This window comes from Actinia tenebrosa, unplaced genomic scaffold, assembly GCF_029948245.1.
Source record: "Actinia tenebrosa isolate PJP-AT-01 unplaced genomic scaffold, QUT_ActTen_1.0 PGA_scaffold2__45_contigs__length_23673736, whole genome shotgun sequence".
In the NCBI taxonomy this organism is placed as follows: Eukaryota; Metazoa; Cnidaria; class Anthozoa; order Actiniaria; family Actiniidae; genus Actinia; species Actinia tenebrosa.
Genome location: NW_028292579.1, coordinates 19718197 through 19745493, shown reverse-complemented (window position 1 = coordinate 19745493; position 27297 = coordinate 19718197). Strand labels below are relative to the sequence as shown.

At 40.7% G+C, this 27297-nt stretch overlaps 1 protein-coding gene across 3 annotated transcripts; it reads left to right on the top strand.

The window, feature by feature from the left end:
- The first annotated feature begins 14654 nt into the window (after nucleotides 1-14654).
- Nucleotides 14655-24728, top strand: LOC116287686 (uncharacterized). Of its 3 annotated transcripts, none has more exons than XM_031694365.2 (9): nucleotides 14655-15037; nucleotides 18750-19040; nucleotides 19213-19307; nucleotides 20086-20169; nucleotides 20440-20813; nucleotides 21298-21415; nucleotides 21800-21868; nucleotides 21964-22044; nucleotides 22147-24728. In XM_031694365.2, exons 1-9 carry the CDS (start codon nucleotides 14836-14838, stop codon nucleotides 22177-22179), a joined length of 1347 nt encoding a protein of 448 aa, XP_031550225.2. In that variant the 5' UTR covers nucleotides 14655-14835; the 3' UTR covers nucleotides 22180-24728. The 3 variants fall into 3 exon arrangements, with proteins under 3 accessions (XP_031550225.2, XP_031550241.2, XP_031550232.2); XM_031694372.2 differs by lacking the exon at nucleotides 14655-15037 and adding an exon at nucleotides 16060-16603; XM_031694381.2 differs by lacking the exon at nucleotides 21964-22044.
- The last annotated feature ends 2569 nt before the right edge of the window (nucleotides 24729-27297 follow it).

Genomic DNA, 27297 nt, shown 5'->3' with positions numbered 1-27297 from the left:
CCTTAGCATTTCGGTTCTTAGGTCCGTGGAATCCAAGTTTTGCAATTCCAAATATTCTGGAATAGGTCGCCCTGGGTTCCTTGATTGCCACTTATCCTCTAAGGAACGCCAGGCCTCGCGGGCCCTGCTGCCATATTTGCGTCTTAGCTTGTCAAAAAGGCCCCGCCCGTCAACGTTGTCATCAGGAAGTAAAGACTCGTATTCTTCGTCGTTAATGTCTACTTGGCCTTCTTCGGTAAGGGGGTCAAAATCCGTTCCTTCTACTTCCATTATATATGATAAGCTCAAAGTTAAATCCCAACGTATTACCTAAGCAGGTTGGCGGGCTGAAAGCGGAACGCACCTTTCACCGGGTCACCTTTACCCCCAGTAGCGCAAAGCCAGGGGAGACGCTGTACGTAGGCGTGCCCCGCCTAACGGATAACCTAGTATTGGTTCCTGGCACCTTGGCTTTGAGGTTTGACCTAGCGGTACAGTCAAGCCCCACAGATGAAAGGATTATCGTTAACAACGTGGGTCGCAACATTGTTTCTAAGATGAGAATCAAGTTTGCTGGGGAATCCTTGTTGGACTTAAATAGGTACGATCTGTATACCACGTACAAAGACTTATGGTTGACGGCCTTTGACCGCGCGCAAAGGATAGAACAAGGAATTGGTAGTGTCATTTTACGTAAGGTCCGCACACCTACGAAAACGCAACCTACTGACGGCAGCGGAGAAACCGCAGTGGCAGACGCAAAGCGAATAAAGACAGCCTATGGTAGTAAGTATGTCATACCACTGGACTTTGAAGTGATTACGAATCACGGCGCGTATTACCCAAGACAGTTATCCGAGCTACAGTTTGAAGTAACTTTAGCAGATGCTAATAACATTATTGGTGGGCTAAGCACTGCACTTACCACAACAACCCCATACTCTATTACTAATCTAGAATTACAGTACGAAACGGTGTACAGCGAAGAGCTGGCCCGTAGCGCTGGCATGGAATACAGCTCCGGGAAGGCATTCTTATACGACCACGTAGTGATGTATAAGACATTTAGCTTCTTGGATAAGACGGATGAGGTTATCAACCAAAGCATTAACCTCCCCCGAAGAAGTCTCACGGGGTTGATGCTGGTGTTCGCCAAACCCTATGAGGCTGGTAAGCGCGACAGCGAGGCCTTTCACAACCCTAACATTACTAACGTAGGGGTCAACATAAACGGCGTTCCAAACAAGGTCTACTCCCAGGGGATAAAGCCCGCAGACGTGTACAGGGAGGCCGCGCGCAAGTTTGGCGACCAAATTAGCCCCGAGGAATTCTTTAAGGATAAATATGCGCTGTGGATTGACATGCGCACCATTAACGACGAAGACCTACATGGTCAAGGCCTCCGTCTAGTAAATACGCAGGATGGCATAACATTGGAAATCAAACGCACCAAGAATGCCTCCGCGGGCGACGGTGATAAAATAAACTGCTACGTCTTCGTCGTGTCTGACGCGCAGTTAAGCGTAGAAATGAACCAATTGAAAAGCGTTGCCTACTAGGACGGCTGAGGAATGAAGTCGTCAATGTTAAAATATTTCTTGAATATACAATGCTTCGCGTATTTGAAAGCAACGGTACGAAACTGCAAGTCGTGCAAGGCGATAAATTGTACTTCAAAGCAAAGGAAGTAGCGGCCGCATTGGGTTACGAGCGCCCAAAAGATGCAATTAAGGTGCACGTTCGCGATAAATACAAGGTAAGGCTTAGCGAACTTAGAATGGAGGTGAATCGCCTCCCTTCCAATTCACACCCACATTCCCTGTATGTGAACGAATCCGGATTGTATCAGTTGATATTCTCCTCGAAGATGGCAAAGGCAGAAGAATTCCAAGATTGGGTCCTCGAAGAAGTCCTACCCGCGTTGAGAAAGACGGGTAAATATGCGATGAACAAGCGCTTCGACGGCCCAAACAAGTTAGTATTTAAGATCGAAAATGAAGCCGACCTACACGCGAAGGTAGTCGATTACATGCGTAGGTTTTACCCTGAATTCATCATAGCACCAGGCCTTGGCGAGCTGCAGGATTCTGACAGCAAGCGCATAACATGCTGGCGAAAAGGCTACCAAGCCGGCCAGCCAGACCTTTTAATCCTAAATGCGCATAAGGAATACCGCGGGTTGTGTATTGAGTTGAAAACCCCAAAAGGAAACGGCGTCTTATCCGCGAAGCAATCCAAAAAAATTGCGCAGCTTGATGTAAATGGTTACCTAACTATGGTTAGCAACGATTACGACGTCATCTGTCGTGCCCTCATGGATTATGCGGACGGCATTCGTATTCCCTGTAAGGGCTGCGTAAAGCGGTTCAAATCCTACGACACTTTGAAAACGCACCTAAAGATATTCCATAGGTATAATGAAGCTCAGCTTGACTCACTGGCGTGATCTTGTCCACGGTAAAGCATACGAAATAAAAAATTACGTCGTCTTCGAAGACATCGACCGTTTACGGTTAGTCCTCAAAGACTTAGAAGGCAAGGAATATTCCCTTTGGGCGCCGGATTGCGTGCGGTACGTAATTCAGGGCGAGGAATTCACCCACTTACGCAGCTATGGTAAGGTAAATGGCCGATGGAAGTTTGACATTGAAAGAACAGTCACTCCATCTCCTCTTTGTAGTTAAGCGCCCGCTGCGCTTTAGGATCCGCGGAGCACCAATGCCCCACAAAGGATCCTTCGGAGAATACCCTGTCACAATGAAGGCAGGTGTATTTTTTACGCGGCTTACGAGGGGTAATGCAGTCGGCAGGTAGTTCGCAAGTAATACAGTCCATATATTGAAAGGGTAATTAGAATGCCTCCCAGAAAGGCAGCTGCGTAGGCTAGCATATACCTTTAAAAGGGGTCCTTATTATTAGATTATGCAAGCGCCCTTAAAAGGGGTCTTTATTTTTATTTATTATTATTAAATATCCTTAATTCATTATTATCGAATATTCTTAATAATAATAAATAAAAATAAGAATGGGATTTGAGACTCTTTGCACAAACCCTACTTTACTATCTTAGGTCCTTTCTAACTTCTACGGGCTTTCCTTGCCGCCTCATTGCCGGCATGCCAGTCCTCAAAGCGATCTAAGTACTCCTTAAAGCCGCCTTGACCGTCGTAGAGGCACTGCCAAATATGCTGGTCACTTCTTTGACAGCCGCAACGCTCGCAGGTTGCCTCCCAATATTCCCTATCTTCCCACCTTACGCCTTCGACGCAGTCAAACTCCGCAAAGCGCTGGTCAATTTCCTTCTTCCGGCGCGTTAACTTCCTTTGGGTTTCCTTTGGGCAACATCGTGCAGCAACGTCGCCGTGTTCCTCACAGGCTACGCTCAGTAGGTCGTAATTGCCGCGGCACCGATGTCGATGCCATTCGTCGTTCTTGTCCTCCTCGCAGCGCTCACATACGTTCTTTAGGCAAACGCGGTTATCAACGTGGTAATCCAACATCTGCGCGCTGCTAAAGAGGCGATTACACTCCTTGCAACGCCTTTCGCGTGCCTTCTTAGCGCATACCTTCTTTTCCAGGTGGTATTTTAACATTTGCTTGCTGCTGAACTCCTTGTTACACCGTTCACACTCCATATATAATAAGGATTTAATAACCCTTATATGGGATACCGCATAAAGTCCTTAACAGCCAGAAACTATTTCAAAGAGTGTCTCAGAATGTTGACATTGTTAAGGATGCCTGGAAACTATTTCAAAGAGTGTCTCAGAATGTTAACAATAAGGTTAAATCTTTGTTAAGTATATGTGGAAAGCCCGTAAGGATTAGTAGGCGGCTTAAAATAGTAAAGTTGGGTTTGTGCAAAGAGTCTCAAATCCCATTCTTATTTTTATTTATTATTATTAAGAATAATTAGGGATATTTAATAATAATAAATAAAAATAACAACCCCTTTGAAGGGCACGTCTTAACGAAGATTTAACCTAAACGTCAACATTCTGAGACACTCTTTGAAATAGTTTCCAGGCATCCTTAACAAAGATTTAACCTAAACGTCAACATTCTGAGGCATTCTTTGGAATAGTTTCCACATATACTTAACAAAGATTTAACCTTATTGTTAACATTCTACAGGGGATATCGCATGAAGTCCTTAACGGACTCCTTAGCCCACGTTGCCATCGTTATCAGCGCGCCAAACCGTTCTGCACGCTTCAGACCGCACATTTCATCGTACAACTCCTGCACGCGCTCTTTTAACCGGTCTATCTCCTCCCTTTGCATTTCTATGGTGTCTCTTTTATCTTTTGCGTCGGTGGCAATCCTTCTAACTGCGTCTACTGGGTCCATCGTATATATAATGGATCCGAACCATATTCCCTGCAATGCTCTGATAGTAGGACCCACCGGCTGCGGAAAGACCCAGTTCGTCGTGGAGCAGCTATTAGGACCCTTTAGATGCCGCTTCGACTATATCGTGCTATTATGCCCCACCTACGTGAATAACCGCACCTGGACGGGCATAGGAGTGAAAGATGACGACTTCTTTGTAGATATCTTAGACCCTAACGAGTTATCCAGCCATTTGAAGTTCTGGCATAAGCAATTCCCTAAAGATACGCAGACTTTACTCATACTGGATGACATTGCCTGCGGGGACGACGTAAAAAAGCGCACCTCCGAATTAGTGAAGCTCGCCTTCAGCGGTAGACACGACAATATCAGCGTTTGGTTGCTTTCCCAGCAGCTTACCAGTGTCTCTAAGCCCTTCAGGGAAAACATAGGCTCTCTCGTAGTATTTTATACTTCGAGCCGGAGTGACCTGGAAACCATCTTAAGCGACTACGGCGGTGAGATATCCAAGGAACAGTTACACGAATACATGCGGCATTTAAAAACGCACCAACATTCCAAAATGATCTTCTCTTTGAGGTTTCCGTATTCCATTAACATATATGGACATTGAGCAGCTCTTAGATGAAGTCCTCGCGCAGTTAGACGAAAGTAACCTTAAGGAACAACTTAACATCCTTGTGTCTTCGGGGAAGTGTAAAGAAATGATAGGCAAGGAACTTACCCATGAGCAGGTTAATAAGCTGTCGGAAGAGGAAGTCAAGAAGTTCCATAAGAGGTATGAGGCCGCCCTTGCAAGTAAGACCACGGACGCCGTAGCAGACTCCGCTATCCGACTTGCGACTAAATTGCTTGGACTTGCACTGCCCATAGACGACGTGGAGCAACTGCGGAAGGACATAAGCGAGGACTATGTCATCGCCCAAGAACTTAAGATAACCTGCGGGTGGTTGTCTTTGAAGTGCGGTAAGTTAATGGCAGTCGCCTCTGCGGCACTTCACGTAGCTCAGCATGTCGACTTGAAGGAGGTACTAGGTTCCTTTGGAACATCTTGGAAGGACTTCAAGAAGGATAGAGAAGTCGAAAAGGTCTTCCAGGCAGCACTTACTGAGGTACCTGATCAAGTCGCCTCAAGTACTTAGTCAAGTCGTTGTCAAGTCGCCTCAAGTACTTAGTCAAGTCGTTGTCAAGTCGCCTCAAGTACTTAGTCAAGTCGTTGTCAAGTCGCCTCAAGTACTTAGTCAAGTCGTCATCAAGTTACTTGTCAAGTCCTTCAAGTCCCTTAATATAAGATGAGTGGCACCGAAGAACAACCACCCGTAGAAGATACCAAGATTACCAAGGCTAAATCTCCAGGCAGAGTCGCTGCCGGAAAGAAGCTCGCGGAGATGAATAAAAAGAACAAAGCCAAAAAAGAAGAAAAGGTGGAGGAAAAAGAAGAGGAATCCTTTATTAATCCAGGATACGTCATTGGCGCGTTAGGAGTTGCTATAGCAGCAGGCAGCCTTTACTTACAATGGCGGGCAGCAAAGCCAAAAGTAGAACCACCAACATATCACGCGCCCGTGCACGCACCTGTGGAGGTTAGAAAAAGTAAGATCCCTGAAATGGAGTAAATTTATCACCCGCGGCGACCTAGATTTTCCTTCTCGCTTTGTAATATAATGTCAACCGCGTTATTGAAAACTGTTGAAGAAGCAGCTATCATTACTTCCATCGTTGCGGGTATTGGTTGGGTAGGTAAGAAAGTGCTCAAAGAAGACTTTACTGAAGACCCAAGCAAGAGCTTCGCTAATTTTGCTAAGATGACCGCTGCCGTAGGCGGGGCTATCATGGCAAAGAATTACCTACAGAAGGAAAAGTACCTACCTAACATATAAATGGCTAGCGTGGTCGCAGGTGGAGTTATTGCAGCCTTAGCATTCACTGGAGCTAATTATGGTGGTCAATATTTGGATAGATTAGTTAGAGGTGATCGCAGCGGAGATTTGGCCGCCGAAAGGAAGAGACACGACTTAGCGCTGGAGAAATATCCGCGAGACGTGGCGGCTTGGAATGAAAAAAGACAAGCTTACAGGGATTGGTTGGACAAGAACTACCAAGACAAGATGCAGGCGGATAAGAACTTTGAAAACACAGACTACGCCTTTAAGCTCTATGCGCAGGCGCATCCCGACTTTAGAATGAGAAAGCCTCAGTTCAAGAATTACTACCAGCCTTCTAAGAAACAAAAAGACAATGAGTTGGTCTTCGTAGGAGTCGCAGGGCTGGCGGGAGGCGTAGCTTTGGCGTATCTAATATAATGATCGTCTTTTTGGAAAGCGATAAAAATAACTTTACCACTTATTTAAATCCCCCCATTAAAGCCTATAAGGTTCGGCTCATAAGTTGCTCTTTGTACAATTCTTGGTATAACCTGATTAGGGGCATAGTCACTGAGCATACAGGAGGATCTAACTATCAAGCCGTATTGCTGCCCGATGGACATTATACGCCAATCACACTGGCCAAGGAATTAGCAAAACACGGTTATACTCTCACCACAGGATTGCCGCACGAAATGACCCTCAAACATAATATGTCAAATTATTCAATGACTTTTGGAAAGTCTGACCCATTGGGATCTTTATTATGTGCCTCGGGCAAGACAATTACCAACACAGCCATACCTGTGAAATGGAAAGTCGCATCCTCTTACGAAGTCTATTGCGATTTAGTCCATAGTTACAACAATGGAGAAAAGTCTTCTCTTATGTCCAAGTTTCTGCCCAAAGGTAATCCATTTGACCCAGTAGAATACACTCCCATTTCTTTAAGCTATGACTTGTCTAATTTGGTAGAAAGCATAAACATCACCATCAAAGTGGACGGAAAGACGGTGGATTTTAACGGACGTAAGATCAATCTTGTCCTATCCTTCGCTTGAATCAAGCGAAGCGCGATTCTATTCATATAATGGGCCGCGTAGAGGACAAACTTAAAAGGATTTACTATGGACCCGAAGGCTATTGGAAAGGAGCGTCGGCCATCAAGAAACTTGCAACCGCGGCCAGGGTATCAGAAGAAACGGCTAAGAACTGGCTAAGAAAACAAACCCTCTGGCAGGTTTATCTTCCCGTGCCTAAGTACATTCCCAGACCCAGCTTTACCGTAAATGCCCCCAATGAGGTTCATCAGGCAGATTTGCTTTTCTTACCGCACGACAAGGTGAGAAAAAAGACCTATAGATACGCTTTGACCGTAGTTGATATCGCAAGCAGATACAAGGACGCCGAACCCATAACCAGCAAGGATTCTGGGGAAGTCGCAGAAGCCCTAGGTAGGATTTATAAGCGCGTCTTAAAATGGCCTAACCTGCTGCAAGTGGATGCGGGCACGGAGTTCATGGGCGTGGTTACTAAGACCCTGAAAGACCACAGCATTAAGATTAGGAGAGCCGAAGCAGAGTACCACAGGGGTCAGAGCATTGTCGAAAGATTCAATAAGACCCTGGCTGAGCGTCTCTTTGGATACCAGTATTGGAAAGAGCTGGAAGATCCCTCCAAACGCAACAGGGAATGGACTCAGAGGCTCCCCCAGGTCGTCGCGGCTTTGAACAACGAGGCGGCCAGGGCTACGGGAATGAAACCCAAGGATGCCATAAAAAAGAAACACGTGGAACACAAGTCCTACGTCAGAAGTTCAAGAGCGGTCTTCCCCCATGAAAAAAAATTAGGTAATGTCACGGTTCGATATCTCTATGAGCCGGGTGAATTAGAAGGAGGATCCAAAAGAGCTACGGATCCTAATTGGTCTTTGGAAACTTACCAGATCCGAAGCGTAATAGCTAAGAAGGGTCAGCCCATCTTGTATTATCTTCACGATGGCCCCACACGTGGGTTCGTCATGGAAGAACTGCTTATCGTGTGATGTCCGAATGCTATCGTATGCACTCCGTCATCACACATCCATCGCTTACCGTCAAATGCAGACAGCGACACCTTCTCCTGCGTGACGTTATGTATCTGATACCATAGCTGCGCAGGCTGTTCATCTTATGCCGCTGTTCCTTGCGTGTTCGTAATACGTTGAGGTAGGACTCGTGCGTAATGTCCTTCTTAACCACGTACTTTTTTACGCCTTTAGCTTTCTTTTCTACGCCGTCTAACTTTAGCACGCTGTACATCTTTGGTTTCAGACCCACGTACTCTACTATGGGTTTTCCTAACATTTCGTCTTTCATCTTCCCAATTACCTTCTTATTCTTCGCAGAGTAAAGGAAGTGCTCCTTCGGGTAACCGCTGGTGTCGTACTCGTCTATGTCGGGGAGGCAGTCTTTGTAAACGTCTTCCGTTTGCACTTCTAGAATTAGGGAGTCGGTGTCTGTGTACAGGAGGCGACAGCGGTCTCCGTACTTTGGCTTAAGCTTATCGTAGTAGAACTCGTACATAAGCAGCTTCGATAGATCCAGCACCGTAAAGCCTGTGTAAACGGGCTTGTTTAGTAAGAGGTTTGCCCTTTTCATGTGAATCACGTAGAAGTTCAGCATTTCTACGTATCTAACGAAGCCTGGCTGTGACACGTATGCTTCTGCTTCCTCTTTGGTGCTGACTATTTTTACGCTTACGCGCTTGCGGATGTTCTCCATTGTCTTTCCGAACACGCTGTTGTTCATCAGTTTGAAGAGGTTTTTCTCAAAGTCATTTTTCGCTGCGGTACGCTTTTGCGTGTTAAAGTCAATGTAGGGGCGCATCCAGGGTTCCTGCGTGAATTTTAGGACTCTGTGGATCTTCTCTACGCGCATTCCGTGTCGCACGTAGAACTGCAGGTTGCGGTAATGTACCACATACTTCTTCTTATCCATCAGGTTCATAGTTAGTTTCCTGTACGGTTTGTAACCAGGGCACATTTGCTTTTGCAGCGGACTTAGCTGCTTAAATGGTATCTCTATCGCTTCTGGTGCTAAGGGGAACTCATTGTGTTCGTCGTGCAGGCGCTCTGGGTACTCCAGATCCACTTCTAAAACGTAACCCTTGTCTTCCTCCTTTCCTACCTGCACGTAGAAGTCTATCGGCTTCACTGGATCCCATTCGAAGTCTCTCACAGGTAGGTACTGTGACATTGCCCAACCATAAAGGTTATTCGCATCCAGGTAGTAAATGTATGTGGTTGGTTTCTCTGGGTCGTGCTCTACTAAGGGGTTGTTTGCGCGGGCGTAACGTCGGCTGGGTCCGCATACGCCGCCACGAATACCGTCTTCCATAAACCGATACATGTCGTACTCCGTTAGGAGATCCAACTGCGCATTTGTCTTCTTTAACAAAGCACTCCAGCTGAGCCCAGGAGCCGTGTAGAAATTAGCGGGATCCAATCCGTAATATTCCATAGCCATCTTTCTGAAGCTTTGGAAAACATCTGCAAGCAGCACTACGTCAGACCTTAGGTAGATGTCGTGGTAGTCCCCCATGTTCTCACAGGAGTACTTTTCCCACACGTCTAACGCATGCTGGTACTCCTCATCCTTTATGCCGGACTCGTTTAGGGTGCTGTAGAAGCGATCTTTGGGTGGTAGGGACTCTTTGAATCGATCCCAGGAATCCATGTATTCGTATGGGTAGACTCCTTTCCTTTCCGCGCCATATTGACTGGAAATGGGAAAGTTGGTGTTATACTTTACGAGGTTTGCTAAGGAGTCCGCCATAAACTGCTGCGAATCTAAGAACTTTAGCTTACCCACAGTTACGGACATGTAGCGCTCTTTGTTGTTGGGTATGCATTTGACGTCGGAGCCGTCTGTTCCTTGTAGTAGCAAATGGGAGTCGTAACCGCGGAGGTTGTGAAAGAACACCGGAATCTCCATGTCTGGATTTACTTTGAAGTTTATATTGCATTTCCAATGAGCCGCTCCTCTGTATTTACCCGTGATGTGGCAGTGATCCCTAACCTTATCCACATAGAAATCCTCAACAAATGCTTTGTGACAGTGAATGCAGTGCGTGGAGGGCTTTCCCGGCTTCTCACCTTTCTTAGCATACTTCCCGCATTTAAAATGAGCTTCTCCTAGATACTTTCCATCTTCATCCCACGCTTTCTTGGCTCGTCTTCCAAACTGAAGAAGCGTATGTTGACAAATGTGGCATTTTTTTGCCTTGTTAAAAGCCTCCTGGTTCTCTTTGGTAAATTCCATCTTCTTTGGACGTCTTAATTGTTCTCTAATCTCCCCCTCCTCTTCTCGCAATGCTTCTAGAAACTCATTAGCTGCGTTCTTACCTCGGTAAATCACAGGAGGGTTTGCTTTACCGTCTGATCTGACTACTATGTAACCAAAGGAGCAGATCTCGTGTAATCCTACCTTATTCGTGGCACCACGTTTCTGCTCTTCCTTAGTTATCAACGCTTCGAAGTCTGCATATATCACGTAAGGCACTTGCATCTGCTTTTGATGGTCTGCGTATGAAAGCTCTTTGTTGGTGGGTATCTGGATCCGTTGCGCCACTTCTTCGACTCCGCGGCAGATCTCATCGTGTTTCTTTAGGGCATTTAAGGATGTAAATGACAGCAAGCAGCAGTCACAGAAGTACTTTTTGCCTTTGTGCTTAGTATGTCTGTAGAATAGTCTGCTAATGTGTTTAACCCATGAGTAGTGTCCGCCGTGATAGAATAAATGTACGCGCTCTCCTTTACTTTTTGACAGAACTAACGGCACTATCGTCTGCTCTCTGACTCCGTAAACGTTAATTGCTAGATCGTTTATTTCCTCAAATATGGGGATGTCTATCAACTGCATGGGAAATTCCACACCATCCCACTCTAAATCGTCTGTGGGATACTTACTTGTCCTACAGGGATCCTTCTCTGCTGGATACAGTGCAGACCTGATTGCCCACATAAAGCATCGATTGTCTTCATTCTTCACGTTTACAATAGCCTTCTTCCTTTCTACCCACGTTGGTAGCGGTACGTAACTCCCCCCTCGTATGGGTACGTACCTGGCTATACTTATCTCTATTCCTTCAACCTCCTCTACTGTCCAACCCGATCCTTCTTTCGTGTAGTTAGACAGCGACTCCATTATTGCTTCTAAGGCTTCACTGAGTGACCTATCCAGATTCGTGGATTCTAATATCACTAACGACTTTGATCGCAACATTGCTGTCGTCATTACCTCGTCTTTTGACAAACTTACTTCTACCATTATGCTCGCTTTCAGGGCTCCTAATTCTTCTATACCTTTTCGGAGAGTCCTTTTAACCTTCCTTTCTGACTGACGCCAAAACTGTCTAACGTCAATCTCACCGTTACCGGGTATTGACACCGTGCTGAAGTTGCTTTGGGATTCCATCTATATAATAGGAAATATTTTATACCTAATACCAAGCACTTTTTAGGTCGTCGTAGTCGTACTCACAGTCCTGACAATGCCAAAACAATTTAACCTTAGTCTCAAACTTCTTACCACATCCACAATCATAACTGCTCATACACTTCGTCTTCATTTTCAAATGCTTTTTCAAATCCGCTTCTTTCTTAAAAGTTCTCTTACATTCTTCGCACTCCATATATAGACTAACATATTTAAGTGCGCTGTTACCCTCAACCACACTTGGAGTGGGGGTCGTCCGTAGGTGGATTTTTGACACGGGTCTTACCCCGTGTCGAGATTGCGCTGTTGCCCTCACGGGTAATCCTGGCGTAAACTAACATATTTCGAGTGCGCTGTTGCCCTCACGGGTAATCCTGGGGGTCTCATAGGGAATGAGGGCTACGCAAACACGGGTTAGTGACTTTAAACGGAAAATCCTCGTGTGGTCACTGCGCTAGAACCCCCATTCCCTATACTACTGCTATTAGTTTACAGCGCCGATATGATTACAGCGCGCAGATCTGATTAACACAGGAAACCCACAAAAAGCAAAGTTAATTTCCTAAAAGAAGCATATAGACGGGTTACCTGTGTGGATACTCGAACCGGGACTACTTTGATAAACTGGTAACAACATATCATAAGAACAATTGATGGGTTGCAAGCATTCCCAAGAGAGTTAAAAGACAAAAACATGGCGGCCATTGTGGTACCTTTAACAATGGATGCTAATGAGAAATCTTTTGTTAAATGGTACCAACATGGCCGCGATGACGTAACGTGCAAACGAAGAATTACAGTGATAAGTTTATTGATAGCAACGCTATTAAACCTAGTAGACCTAAAAATAATCCTGATGACAAGGCTAATGCACCAAAAGCTTTCATTTCACTGCCATACATCAGAGGTACGTCAAAGATCATATCACGCATTTTACAACCACATAACATCAGCTTGGCTCATCGACCTATATCCACGCTACGAAAGGTCCTGACTAAGGTTGACAAAGATTGTGACAGCCCGAACGATCGAGTCGGTGCTATTTATAAGATTTCATGTAATGACTGTGAGGCAACATATATCGGTGAGACGGGTAGATCGTTTAATATCAGACGTAAAGAACATCAAAGTGCTGTTGTGAAACAGGATGAACACAATAATATTGCCAGGCATCATACCAAGACTGGTCATACGATAGACTGGGAATCCAGTGAATGCCTTTCTTTTTGTAACAATAGGCAGCAACGACTTGTGCTGGAGAGTTGGTTCACCAAGTTTGAGCATCATCCACTTAACCGCTCAATTAACTTACCGGCTCCGTATGATAGGCTCATTAGAAACAATAACCGTCCACAACGCCGAAACAGCGACTCGCACTCATTAGACCGATGCCGCCAATTACGTAATTACGCTATAGTTATCGTGACAGTATAAATATGACCAATTTGACTTTATTCTTCACTGACTCTGAAGATGACTTCCGCTCAGCAGGTTGTCGAAACGTCAGTCACATCAAGCAGTCCTTCTCAGGCCTACATCCACCCGGATGATCATAATACTTCTATTAACATTCATTCACCTGGGTTCAGACCGTTCTATTCAATAAACTAGTATGATTAACACTTCATGTTGCAACATTTAGTTCGATATTTTTAACCAGCCAATCAGATAGCACATCGATATAATAAGGGGAGGTCAAAACAATGGTCCAAAATAGGGACCCGATTTTATGAATTAAGCGGTGGGTACCGGTACATACCCCCTCTCCCCTCGGACATCTGTTCAAATGCTCGATAATGAGGGTTGTAGTAGGAATTTCTATACACAAATATGTTTTTTTAGCATACATGCAAACAGACAGTCCATTCATTTCTGTGATTTGGCTTTTAGTTTTGGAGATATTTGGAGACAAAATATAAGATTTCACTTCCAGAGGTGGTGGGTACCGGGTAACACCATCCCTCCCCCCTAAATCGGGTACCGTGAGATGACAATTATTTTGCCTTGATCCCTAAGAGCGTGAGAATGTAGTAATCTAATTGGCTAACACTGTTATTATCTCTGTCTAGTTTACTGTTATCTGATTGGTCAGTTTTATTCAAGTGGTCCTGGTTAGTGTGTCTAGTAAGGCAGTAAACTAAACCGCTGCCATTATTGAGCCCGCATAATGTATTCAAAGGGGGTTTCCCCTAGTATTTGACTGATGGAAGCAAAAAAGGTTTATCACTTGCGTGACTATTCAAGCAAAGTAGTCTCTAGTCAGCTGATCTCAGCTAATTTCCTGCGGACTCCTTTAATCGGCAATGTTACAATACTGATTCATAGATTTTCGTTTACCAGTGTGTACTCATCTATAATACTTCTGTGTCATTATCATATTGTCATTGTCATTTTGTGTAATTATCGTATCAATAAATAAATATGTGATATTTGATATATGGCGTTGTTAAGCTAAATAATTATGAAGCTGATGTCTAAGAATACGTACAGTTAAAAAGTCATAAATATTTTCCGTTATCCGAAGACTGGTTCCATCAAATAAAATACTCTTGCTTATGTCATCAAGGGATTTCTCCCCGCTGCGTCAGTCGTTTATTTCAGATTCCTCGTAAACCAATGATGTTAAATTAAGCTCCTAAGGGGAGGGGAGAGGGGAGAAGCGAGAGGGGGGCAAAAATTTATGTTGCACGATTATTTTCGTAACAAATTCAGCACGAATAGTTTGTGTGTTTGTTCGATATTAATTTTCTGAAATACAGGATGAGCTTTTTTTTTTTTTTTTTTTCGTAGTTGAAGTGCTTGCTTGATATTTTTTGGGGGATTGACGCAGCCCACTGCCCACTCTCCGTTATCTAATGGTACGTCCTCATATTTCCCCCTTTTCTGAGCTAGCTCACCCAATCAAAGTACAGCAGCTAGATATCATTTTACATAAGTACATAATATATTATAATTCATTGATATTCTCGTCTGGCCAGAACCTCGGGTGCGCTGCGCTCTCTAGTCGTGAACGGCCGTCTTGCAATTTTTTCAATCTTTCAAATCCTGAATATTGGATTTGCTGAACCCATTTTCCGGCTTTAGCGAATCGCTTGACAAGTGGTAAACGTTTTCAGCATTTACCCGTCTACAAATTGTTATTATTTCTGTATTGATCAGTAATGACAACACCGATGCTATCGATGGGCCGAGCTGATTTTCAAGGAGAGCCACAAAACGTCGACTCTCCCCGCTCTTCACAGCCACAAAACATGAAGCAAAGAGGTTCCAGGAACAGCATTTCTTCAACTTCTTCAGAGGGCTACCAGAGCATTTTAAACGGAGAGACGGAATTCATCTTTGGAGGAACGAGCAATCGCGAAGGTACTGTGTTTATTTTTGGTTTTACCGGATTGTTGTTTACATTTTCACAAAAAGAGTCTTTTTTTCTTTCCTGATAAAAAATAACAATCCAACCTCGAATATTTGAATTTTTACAATAGCTTTAAATAGTTATGTGGTTCTCAGTTTATATATAGAATTCAGACGGCCTGCGGCACAAAGATTCCGAGACAGAAAACATCTTGCGTGACACGGAAATAAGGAAGTTCATTCCAGACGCGACTGAACGAGACTGTGCGAGATAAACAATAAAAATATTATTAATTGATATTTTTCATATTAAATTAAGTATTATCTATATCAAAAGTATTAGTAACTTAATGTCTAGATATTGTTATGAATCACGCTGCAAATTCCTCTACAGAGTGAACGGAATTGTGACAAAAAAAATATTTTTGATGTGGCAGATTCAGACTCAACAGGTCAAGATCATATGATTATCGTAGGGGCGAGCTACGAAAAGTTATATGTCATATATGCAATTAAATTGCTGTACTACCGATATATAAATACATATATTAGCTACAGTACTCGATGATATGCCTATTGTATAAGCAAAAGTTCTGCAAGATGCCAGTCCTTGTCAAGGGATTTGCATAGACATGCAATCTAATCAGGGATGGAATCATATACGGAGAGGAAAGTTGAAACCAAACCTTAGCTCTTTAGAATGTGGTTCCTCAATGCCTATAGGATTCTATGCAATGCTAGGGAAGCGAAATTGTGTTTTTAGCTACTAACAAAAATCAAACTTTTTGTAACTTATATGTCATTCCGACTCAACACAAACACTTAATATTCTGTCGTTTTCATGTGGTTGCACGTTTTCATATTTCGCTAAAAGTCTCACGATTTAGCTTAATTGAAATACAATTCTGTATTCAATTGCAAAGACTTTGTAGCGGCAGCAAAGCTGGATTACTAATTTCTGCTTAATTTTGATTAAGATTATTAAACTGTGGGAAAAAGAGGAATCAAAACAGAAAGAAGGCCGACAATTAAATTATCAAAAACAAAGCTTGTCAGTAACAGCGATGGGATTCTGCAGTGAGCTCAGGGAAATTCCCGCGTGTCACATGAATAGACTCAAAATGACATCACTGTGCCAAATAACCCGACAATTTTCAGTGGTGTTCAGATATTTCTTCTCCCGATGTCACAGCTATTTGAATGTCGTCAATCGAAGTTTTAAAACTGGTCTTCTGAGAATGGCATAGCTTAACTAGCTGCCTGCCTATCGACTTTGTTCACGTGAAAGTTTTAAGAACTGATATCCGAGATCTAAACTGTAATTCTCGCACTTCTCTAAGTGGGCTTCACGCTTTAATTTCCGTGCTCAATAGTGGTTTAAAATGGCAAAACAAGTCTCAGGACCTCCTCTCGACGAGAGTTTCCAAATTTCTCAACGGGAATTCGAATATCAAGATGAAAAACTGTTTCTAAACCGTTGCTGTTCATCAGGAAGCTTAAGTGCTACTTCAGATTATTGCAGCTCGTACGACGACCAGTCTGTACGACGACCAAATATGAAGTGCCAAAACAAAGAAGGTATTACGCAGGTCATAGATTTTTTACCTTACGTATTACTCCTCTCTTTTATATCTTATTAAATTGCGAGAGGAGTGTACGTCTATTTAGCACAATGATGATTTCAAAACAATTTAAAATTGCATTAGTGGATACAATGCATATCAATCATGCGGAAGTAACCGGTTAGGAAAGCAATACATCAATTAATTACTTGATTTATTTGCATGTTAAGCTAGTCTTTACATATTTAATACTTTCTTAAATTTATTACAAATGTAGACACATTTTATCAAGCTAAATATCATGCAGTACAATGTAATAACGATTTCAGTGCTACGCGTGATGTCTTTCGGTGACGCATCCCGAATATATATAATTGATTCCCTGGCGGGGGGGGGGAGGGACATTATTTTTAGAATTTAAGAAGGTTCTTTACTTTCCTTTGTATAAGTTTTACTGAGAACTTTCAGGTTTCTTGATTCTATTGTTTCTGAATTTATTTCTTAGCACTTTTAATTGTTAACCTTCACATTTTTTCATCATTAATGCAGAGAACTATTTTACATAATAACATTATTTTGTCACATTATTAAGACGCCACGATTTATATGTTGACAAAGGTTACCCGAGCTTCCCAAAGCCAAAAACTGTATTATTTTTTGAATTATATATGGTTTTAACCTTGTAGTCTTATAAATTTTCACTTATGTGCTCGAACACAATCAGTAACCTAAACCTCTTATGAGTAACCTGATCGATGATGGAATAAGATATTTGACTGTAACGGACTAAAAGTCGCTGTAACCAAAAGTAACAGTTTAACAGTCTATAGTTCCTTGCAGCACATTGGAATGCAACTCAAGTTCGAGGGCAAACCACTCAGGGATCGGAATTGAAATTATTTTGTTTTGTCCTCCAAATTGAGCTCCTTTGACGTCGCATGCAAGGGGTCTATTGCGTCTATTATTTGCCACACATACTTCCACTACATTAAATTTTCTATTATACGTACAGCCCTCACTCATGTTGATTTTTACGACACGATGTGGAAAAAAAATCGGGGAACCAGGAGAATTAATAGTTCCGACTCGCAGACAATTTATGAGCGAAACACACATCGTTCCGTTGCTGCAGCTGTTTTCTCAGTGGAATTAGAATATTGTCCCACAAACAACTATACAGTATTTGTTTAAAAAAGTGTACTACGAGGATTACGAGGAATTCAGTTTCTTTTCTTTTCTCAAGACATGAAGCAATTTATGATTCATTTTCCGCCGCGATCAGAGTTTATTAAATCCTGAGAAAAATTGTTGAGCTTGTGAGACATAGCAACGGTAACTAAGTGGAGTCGGAAATGTGAATAGGCCCTCGTGACAAGGAAAAGAAAAACACATAGACCTTATTCGCGGTGTAACAATGTTTTCCCAATAAGCCTTTTCATAGTTTAAGAATCGATTCCACTGCGCATGCGATTTTATCCCGAATTTCTCACCTTCTTTTGTTTAATTAAGAACAAAAGAAGGTTTAGACAAAAGAAGATGAGAAATTCGGGATAAAATCGCATGCGCAGTGGAGTCGATTCTTAAACTATGAAAGGCTTATTGCCCTATTTCACTAATACGTCACATCAAAACAATCTATTGTTTAAACGCAAAGGATCATGGTCGTCGGAGGGGGTCAAATCAACGCAAATTCACCGACAATTGTTCTAAAACCCGTATCAATCCACGAAGAGAAGTAGAATAGCCAGTAAATGCTCAGAATATTTTTTAGTACATATTAACACATATTATATCTGAAAACCAGGCCATTTTAGATTTGGCGATTCTATCCCCCACATAAACAAGCAGTGACGTCATAATGCCATAGGGGCTATTCAGCGTGACAAACCTCCAGAAAGCTCATTTTGTTTTGTTTTTACTCTTCAAATGATCATGAGTATCCCAAAGGATACGAAAAGAATAACTATGTTATCCCGACGTTCAATTGTGGGAAAACATTGTCACACCACGAATACGGTGTGCTTCAGTCAAGCATCGAACCCGCTAACCCAGGCTTGAACTACACAGTAGTGCCACTGAGAAAACTCCATGCCATATGCTACTAAAAACACCAATATGTTTTGCTTTTAACACAAAGGTAAATCTAAACTTTTTTAATCCAGCTGAGGGCAGGCGAGCATCGTTGGCCGATGAACCCCTAACAGAGGAAGACGCCTGCAATTTGTCTAAAGATATTAGCCAACACTATAAAGAATTGGCAATGGAACTGAAGTTAACCCAAGCTGAAATCAGAGAGATAGAAGATGAGAAGAATGGAAGAAACAGCAACCGGGAAAAAGCCTTAGCTGTGCTGACCAAGTTCATGCAAAAGAAAGGCAGAGGTGCAACAAAGGGCGATTTGGCTTTTGCACTACATAGAGCTGGAAGATTGGACATTGCTGAAAAAATTATTGGTATGTAGGCCAAGTCGTGCTTTTGTTTAATATCATCCATCCATCCATCCATCCATCCATCCATCCATCCATCCATCCATCATCCATCCATCCATCCATCCATCCATCCATCCATCCATCCATCCATCTATATATAGCTTACTGATTGTGCGGTTTTACCACTTGGAATTAGGCAATGCAGACTTTCTCGGGAAGAAAAAGCACCGGAAGACTTTTATTCTTTTGAAGGAAGAGTCTTACCTTCATTGCGACTCATTTGAGAAGAAGGTAAGTCCACAATGCTAAAACTACCCTCATAAAACGACCACCTCTAATGTTATCTAATTCAGGGCACGGATTACTCGCTGATCGAACATTGTAACAACCTCTGGGCTTGATCAAAGTCAGGACAAAGCTCCGCTACGCGTCGTGCTCCTCCGCGTGCTTTATAACTTTACACAACACGCGCGCGCGCTTTCTATTTCTTCAACTTCAATCAGGTGATAAAAATATTTAAGGTTACTTTTGGAAAACAAATTAAACTTAGTTTTAAAACTACGATTTTTTAAAGAGAAATTCATTAATACTGATTCTAAGTATGAAAAATGGGTGTCCCAAGCTTGTTTTCGAGATAATCAGCATTTAATGGATACCTACGAGCGAGGTTTTTCGAAGAGCAAAACTTCTCCACCGGAAGTGATCGATCAGGAAAAAAAATTAAAACTCCTAAGATCATATTCCTAAGATCATTGATTTGTCATATTTCGTATTTCCAGTGCTCTCAAAAGTCATAAAGCCGAACAAACATTCCCACAATTTGATGGTTTGTCCCTCTTGAAGTTCAAAACCCGTATGGTTCTTCAATAAACTTTAAAAAAATACTATTCAGCGGTTTTTGGCGGTTTTGGCGCCCAAGACAAGAAATGACGTCATTTGAAACCCCAGCAATTGTCAAAATTATGCAAAATGTTTGTTTCAATTCCACCTGACAAATGGACTTTACAAAATTCCAAAAGTCAATACCAGGCGGAGTGTCTTCTAAGATGCTTGTGTAATTTATTTATAGACGATCTCGATCTGTGAAGACCAAGACGGTAGCCTTTTTCGCTTAGAAAAGCTTGAAGGACCTAAACTTCAACAATATTTAAAGGTATATTTAAGCTATTGTATCATATTTGAGATCAGCATCGACACCAGAGCCATAGCATTCTTACTGCGCATGCTCAAGGAAATGAAATGACACAAAATGCGCATGCTCAACTATTTTGTATAAACCACGTGCGCGTTTTCTAATTTGCACTAAATGCGTTTGACAAATCACGAAGGTGTCTCTGCTGTCTGTTCTATACGAACTAAACCTGGTAGTTTATCGAGTAAAAATATATTTTGTAATACGATATATTTTTGCATTTTTAAATAGTGGAAAAACGCAGTATCAAAGCAAGGAAGTACCGTAAGTGACTTTGGTGATCCAAAACGAAAGGAAGAGCTGGAAGATGTCCAAGAACTACTAAGAACGCTTGAGAAAGATCTCAAAGAGATCCAACACACTCTTGAGAGGCAAGAAAGACAAGAAGACCAAATAAAAGTTGGTTTGCAGTTGGATGAAGATGAGAAGCTACTAGATAAAATGCATAATCTTGCCCACAGATTAGTTCGACAAGCCGATGCCCTCTGTCAATTGGAGGAACCTTTCGTGCCAAAGAGTCAGATATACGACGTCTCTATCTCACTGTCCGCTGTTGCTAAAGATTTAGAGGAACGGGTCAAGACGTTACTAAAAATGATCATCAGGTATTTTGCTCCTTTTATCGTTGACCGAGTTCGTTCCCTTTTAAAACGAATTCACTTCAAATTCATTATACGACCAAATATACCCAATGAATATTTAAATGATCAAAAGCTATTAATATAAAGCTAACTGTATTTGTGGGGAGGGGGAGGGGGGGGGGGGTACTAACTCACACTTTTAGAATTGCATAGATTAGAATATTAGAATAATAATCCCACCGTACAACTGGAGCTTTTATTTCCATATTATAATTTGTTTATTAAATGTATTATGAGAATTTTTATAATAAGCTTAATGTATGAAATTCGCATGAGACGCGCAATAAAAAAACATCACAGCAAAACACAATAAACATCACATCAGAACCGCAATTCATATCAAACTCGTTCCTACTCGATATTGCATGCTTGACTTATTATATTGTATGCTTGACTTATGAAGATAAAGAGTTATTATAATACTAGATTTTTTTTTTCACATCTTCAGTGACGAAGAAGCACTCCGTTTAAACAAACTTCTTGCGCGCTGCCTCTCGCTCCGAAATGTGATCGAAGAGAAGATTTCTTTGGGAAGTTTGAAAGACTTGACTCATCAAGCGAGACAGGTAAGTTAAGTAATATAGTAGGTTCCAATGAAAACACTATTATCCATGCTCCGGAATATTCAAATAAGCTAATAATGAGTTTTGGATTGGGGAGAGGTTAAATGCAATCGTTTTCAGTGGATATTTAGTGCACAATAGAGACGTGAGCAATGAAAACTACTTAATTCGTCAATTCTTGCAACTGCACAAGAAAGGAGTTAACACAAAAATCCAATACGTATTATTTACAGCAGTACGTCTCTTTTTCTTCTTCTTTTTCATCTTCTTCTTCTTCTTCTTCTTCTTCTTCTTCTTCTTCTTCTTCTTCTTCTTCTTCTTCTTCTTCTTCTTCTTTTCTTCTTTCTTCTTCTTTATCTTTATGTCAGTTTTTTTTACCTGTTTTAGAGAAAGCACTTGCCTTCAGCACCAACCCCAAGTTCAAGAGTTAGTGGCCCTGAAGACTCGAAAGCTACAGTAAGTTCAGTGACATTCAGTAACTATACATTTGAATCTGATAACTTTTTTGCTTTTTCGTGTTCTAATTGTAAGGCCATTCTTATCCAATGCAGAGGCTTAATACAATGCCCAAATCAGAAAGAGAACAGAGAGAACTAGAAAAACAAATCAAGCCAAAGAAAGACCCCTTGGAGGTAAATAATTGTTCCCTGCTCCTGCCTCCTGCCTCCTGCCTCCGGTTCCTGGCTCCTGCTACTAATTCGTGATAATTATAACTTAATATTTTATTTCATTAGGTTGAGGAGGAGGTGTGGTCAACTCGGTTTTAGAATCGATAAGGTTGGACGAAAGAGATCTATGAAGAGATGATATAAGGTCTGGTCTTTAAAGTAACTCATGGTCGTTAGGTCAGCAACTATGATGATGGTAGACGATCACGTACTGTTTTTTCATTACACAGGCCAAGTTTCATTCTCTTGAGAGTAAGATTCTTTGTTTGAGTTGTATCCATATTCATGTGTCTTCTCATGTGCTACCGTTAAACTAAGGAATGATACTCTAGGGAATGACACGTAGTCTGTGAAAGGAAAATGATTACAATTTCTAGTATGACTACAGAAAAAAATGTTTTAGAAATTTTGAAGCTATTTCTAAAATGACTAGAGTTTTTATCTATCCAATAGCTAAGAAAGGAAAGTTGGAATTTATTTCAAATTAGGACCTTTAGAATTTATAATTTTGTAAATACTAATATAAAAGTGTGAGTGTTTGTTATACAAACACAATTTTAAAGAAACATACACACCTATTTCAAAAAACCTTGTCGGTCTGAGATCTGAAATCTGAGTCCGAAAGGAATTGTGGGTTGTAAGCTGTAAATTGTTTGTGGTTTTGATAAGTAGTTCGCAAAAAGTTAATATCTTGATATATCAACTTTGAGCGATGACCTGCTCTGGCAAACTGTCTGGGTAAGTGTATATTGAATTTTTAACGAGAAAACACTCAGTCCTCCACACTTCTAATCGGTCTCAGATTTCTGAGTTCAGATATCCAACCGACAACGTTTTTTGAAATAGGTGTATACAAATAATATGGCACATGCGCACAACGTTCGAGGCACCTCTGGTCACAACAACCACATATACAAGGCAATAATAGAATTTGCTGTAGCTTAGTTTCGTATGGGAAAAAAAAATATATATATATGTAAGAGGTACTATAGATTTTGGATGTGCTGTCGACTGGGGAACGCAGCGAGCCTGCATGGTCACGTGTCTAGCGCTAACTGGTCTCCATGGCGACACACGAAAGCAGTACTGGACCAGTTTGTATGAATGGTGGATAGTGATAATCGACGGATAAATCCTTATCCAGTGGATAAGTCGTTGCTGTTATCCAATAAATTTATCCACTGGATAAGATTTATCCGTAGGATAGCGCTATTCACCCGTCGTACAACCAGGCCCTGAAGATTAAGCTACACGTCGCGTAATGTTGGTTGACATAATGAACATATGATACCAATGCCAATGGTTTTGATAAAGTCATCCAACATGGCGGCTACTCCGTCACACATACCTCAAGCAATGAAGTAATATAAATTGTGATGTCCGACCCTCAAATGATGACGTTACAAACATTTCTGGAATAAAACTGGAGAGATGCTTCGAGTAAAGAATTGGATATTTCTTTCGATGATGAAAAGCATGATGTATATATTAACAAAAGAGTTTAAACTGTAATATTGAAAGAAACAAATATTTTGCCAAGAGATGAAAGCTAGTAAATGGATTATTTAGGGAGGATTGGAAAATCAGTCAAAACTTACCACAGGTAGCCCAACTAGAATCAAGAAAATATTTATATTGATGAAATTGTAGAATAATGCTAGTCAAAAACTTGCTGTGAAACTGTATTCGTGTCACATCTCTGTTGTAGATTTCTTGTCGTGACTACTGACACCACTAGTACTCCGTGGGACAGAAAAATGTCACGAAAAACGTTTGCGCATGCGTGTATTCCAGCATTTCCGCCTATAGATTTCAAGATCGTTTTAGCTAGCGAAAAAAAAGGTTCGTATTCTTCATAGTATACATTGGTCAGACCAAGATACTGTATTGATAAAGACAGTATATATGAAGTTTTAGTACTTATTTTTTTGAAGTCAATTTGTCAGCCCAGTTTGAAAGTCAAATTTACACATTTTTACAAAAACAACACGATGACATCTTAGATTACTTTCCACACATTCTTGGAGCATGCGCATGCGTTTTTCACTCGTGCTAAAGATATATTCACGATATTGAAAAGTTTCTATACTCATTATTATATTACTATTTTAGCATTGCAATGAAATATATAGTTATTTTTTACTTTCTACCGTCTTTACAGATCTATCTTTCGTTTTTTGAAGAAAAATTATACGTTTCTAAGTAGAATCACGTGACTACTGTTAGATAATGTCGTTGGGCTATATGTGTTTTAAGCGTGACGAGCGGGACTCGTTCTGGTATTCTTTCTTTTGGGGAAAGTAATATAAAAAATGAATTGTCGGAGGAAATGGGGATGGAAATATACAGAAAGAGGTTGGGGAAAATCTTGGATTAAAGAATATTTAAAGGGGCCGGGGAAATATTGAAGATTGGGTTTCCAAATTAATCGATCATACAAGCAATTTGTGTATCTTTTTGAAAAAGTAGATGTAAAGTGAATAGCTTTAGTTTTATAGTTTTAGTTTTATGAAAATTTTGTAGAAAAAATATGTATATATAAATAATCTTTAATTATAAAATCAGTGTTTGTAAAGAATAGGACAAGTGTTTTGAATGTTGCATATAAACTTGAACATATCATAAATAAATGCACATTTTTTGATAAATGGCATGGATTTATTTTGTATAGTTTGAATTTGTTGACATATAAAGACAAAGTCAGCATTACGAAGACTACAATACCACGAAAGGGAAGTACATACAGTCAATGTCATTAACGTTGTCCACCGAAAAAAGACATTTACACATTCACACATTTACACGTTTACACGTTTACCCGTTTACACATTTAGACTAAAAGAAATACCGCGTGTTTCATTATGTATTCTTTGCCTCTTGTCCGTCAGCCTGAGCTTTAAATGTAAAATTCAACTCGTGAATCGAAAATCCAGAATGCCCCGACCATTTAGTGAGGATTAAAGATGGAGAATGGTATTTCAGCGTTTGTTTTATGCCAGAACGTTCGAGGAAACACGTGATATTCCTTTTAGTCTAGATGTCTAAATGACTAAATGTGTAAATGTGTAAATGTCTTTTTTCGGTGGACAACGTTATTGACATTGACTGTATAAATACTGCTGAGTTCGTTGTTTACGGACTCATTTACTCAGGAATAAACTCGTTCCAGTGTCTACATATTTATAAACGCCAGCAGTAAAGTAAAGAATTCACAACTTCAGCCATACAAACCTTGAAAGCGGGTTCCAATGGGGATCCCCAATTTTCTGTTAACTACTAATTTTTCGGCCGAATGTCAGTTAACTGTAATAATTTTACGAGCGCTAGCCATAATGTTAACCAAAATAATGAAATATCAGCTAACTGTTAACTACTAGTTTTAGATCATTTGTCAGTTAACTTTTCTTTTCTTTTTCCTTTTCTTTTCTTTTTTTGCCATACTGTCAGTTAACTGCTAACCACGTTGGCATCCTCGTGAAATTCCATGGATGTTTCCTTGAACTCACGATCACGTGAATATATAGTGATGCAAAGTACGATCTGGTCATGCATCGCAATGACTTAGTTATAACGATATTGCACTTACTAAAGCTATCAGCAGACAATGTTTTCCCCAATTTTGCGTTGTCATTGTTGTTTTTTCCTATCCAATAGAGCAGAGCAGCCGTGACGTCATCAATACGAAGACAAAGGCGAAATTCGGACAAACAAACTTACAAGTTTACTTTCAGCAAATAATTTTCACAGCCGATCGCAGTTGATCTTACTTTACATGGGTTATTATTGTAACTTTATGTAAAAATAATAAAATCGGTTCGGTTAATCCTCGTAGCGGTTAAACAAAATGCAATGTTTGTCCGAATCTTTAAGCTATTTTTAGAATCAGCTCGCTGCGCTATTAAGAATGTGCTTATAAGCAAATTTAAAACTGAACGTTTTTTTATCGACTACGCCGGCATTGACTTCGCCACCTTCCATATATATCTACTGTTAATTTTAGTAACACAGGGTTTTCGTATCTTGACGCTTTCGCGTTCAGACATGATAAATTAAATGTAAGACAACGTTACAGATAAAACGCGTAGAATTTTTATAATTTTAAAAAAACATGACGTTTCGACTATAACTAGTGATAGACTTCATCAGAATTCATCAAAATTATGCGCGTCAAGTTATCTGAATCTTACATTTAATTTAACACAGGGTTTGATTTATTTATACATGTTAGAGTGATTTTATTTAATCCGTGACATAGTACGTATAATAGTTAGTATTAGACCGTAAACGCATTGTTTTCGTTTGTATTTTATAAACAATTACTAAGTAAATAGTGGTAGTTTTCTCGCACGGTTTAAAGTGCTTATAAGCCTTTACACAATATTTTCAGAATTGATTCTTTAAATAGTGTATGGTTAATTGTGAAAATATTTCGTCATTTGAATGTCGGGTCTTTAAGATACGAAGGTTCATATTCCCAATATGTCAATGACTATGACGTAACATAAGGGATCATTTACTATACAACTGCACTCGTTCTGGAATACAGTATTTTGAAAGCATCACCCTTTTACTCGTGACTCACGTAAAGGTTCTTACAAATTTGTTTTCAAAAAATGTCCAGCTTTCAATATAAAAAGTTGCAAAGGCTTATAAGCACTTTAAATAAATCACTATTGGCGTTTTTAATCACACATTTTTCAAAAGTTTTCAAACGCAAACAAACGAATCTTCAAAAGTCGAAATAATACAACAAACAAGTCATTTACAATCATTTGCAATGCAAGGCTGAACATTGAAAGAAATGGAAATCTTTTTGGGGTCGTCCCGTTCATGTGACTGAAATATGACACTGTTTTGGATGAGGTGATGCAGAAAACCATTTAATAACTTCTGTAAAAAGTAAGTTTATTTTCAAATTTATGTTTTTTAAATGTTAGTTCATAGTACGCATACACATTTGTGTTCTTGTTCCGAAGCCACAAAGCGGTTTAAATGCATGTTTTATAAGTTTAAAATGTGCATGATGCATGTTTTGAAGACAAGCATCTACATGCACTAGAATGAGGAACGGTTTAAATCCAGTTACAAAAATCACCAACTGATATAACAAGCACCCCATATGGGTTTTGACCCTGTACCGGGTGTAAAGGGATGTCTAAAAGTTTTGAGAAAATAGGAAAAAATCCAAAATAATAATAATAATAATAATAATAATAA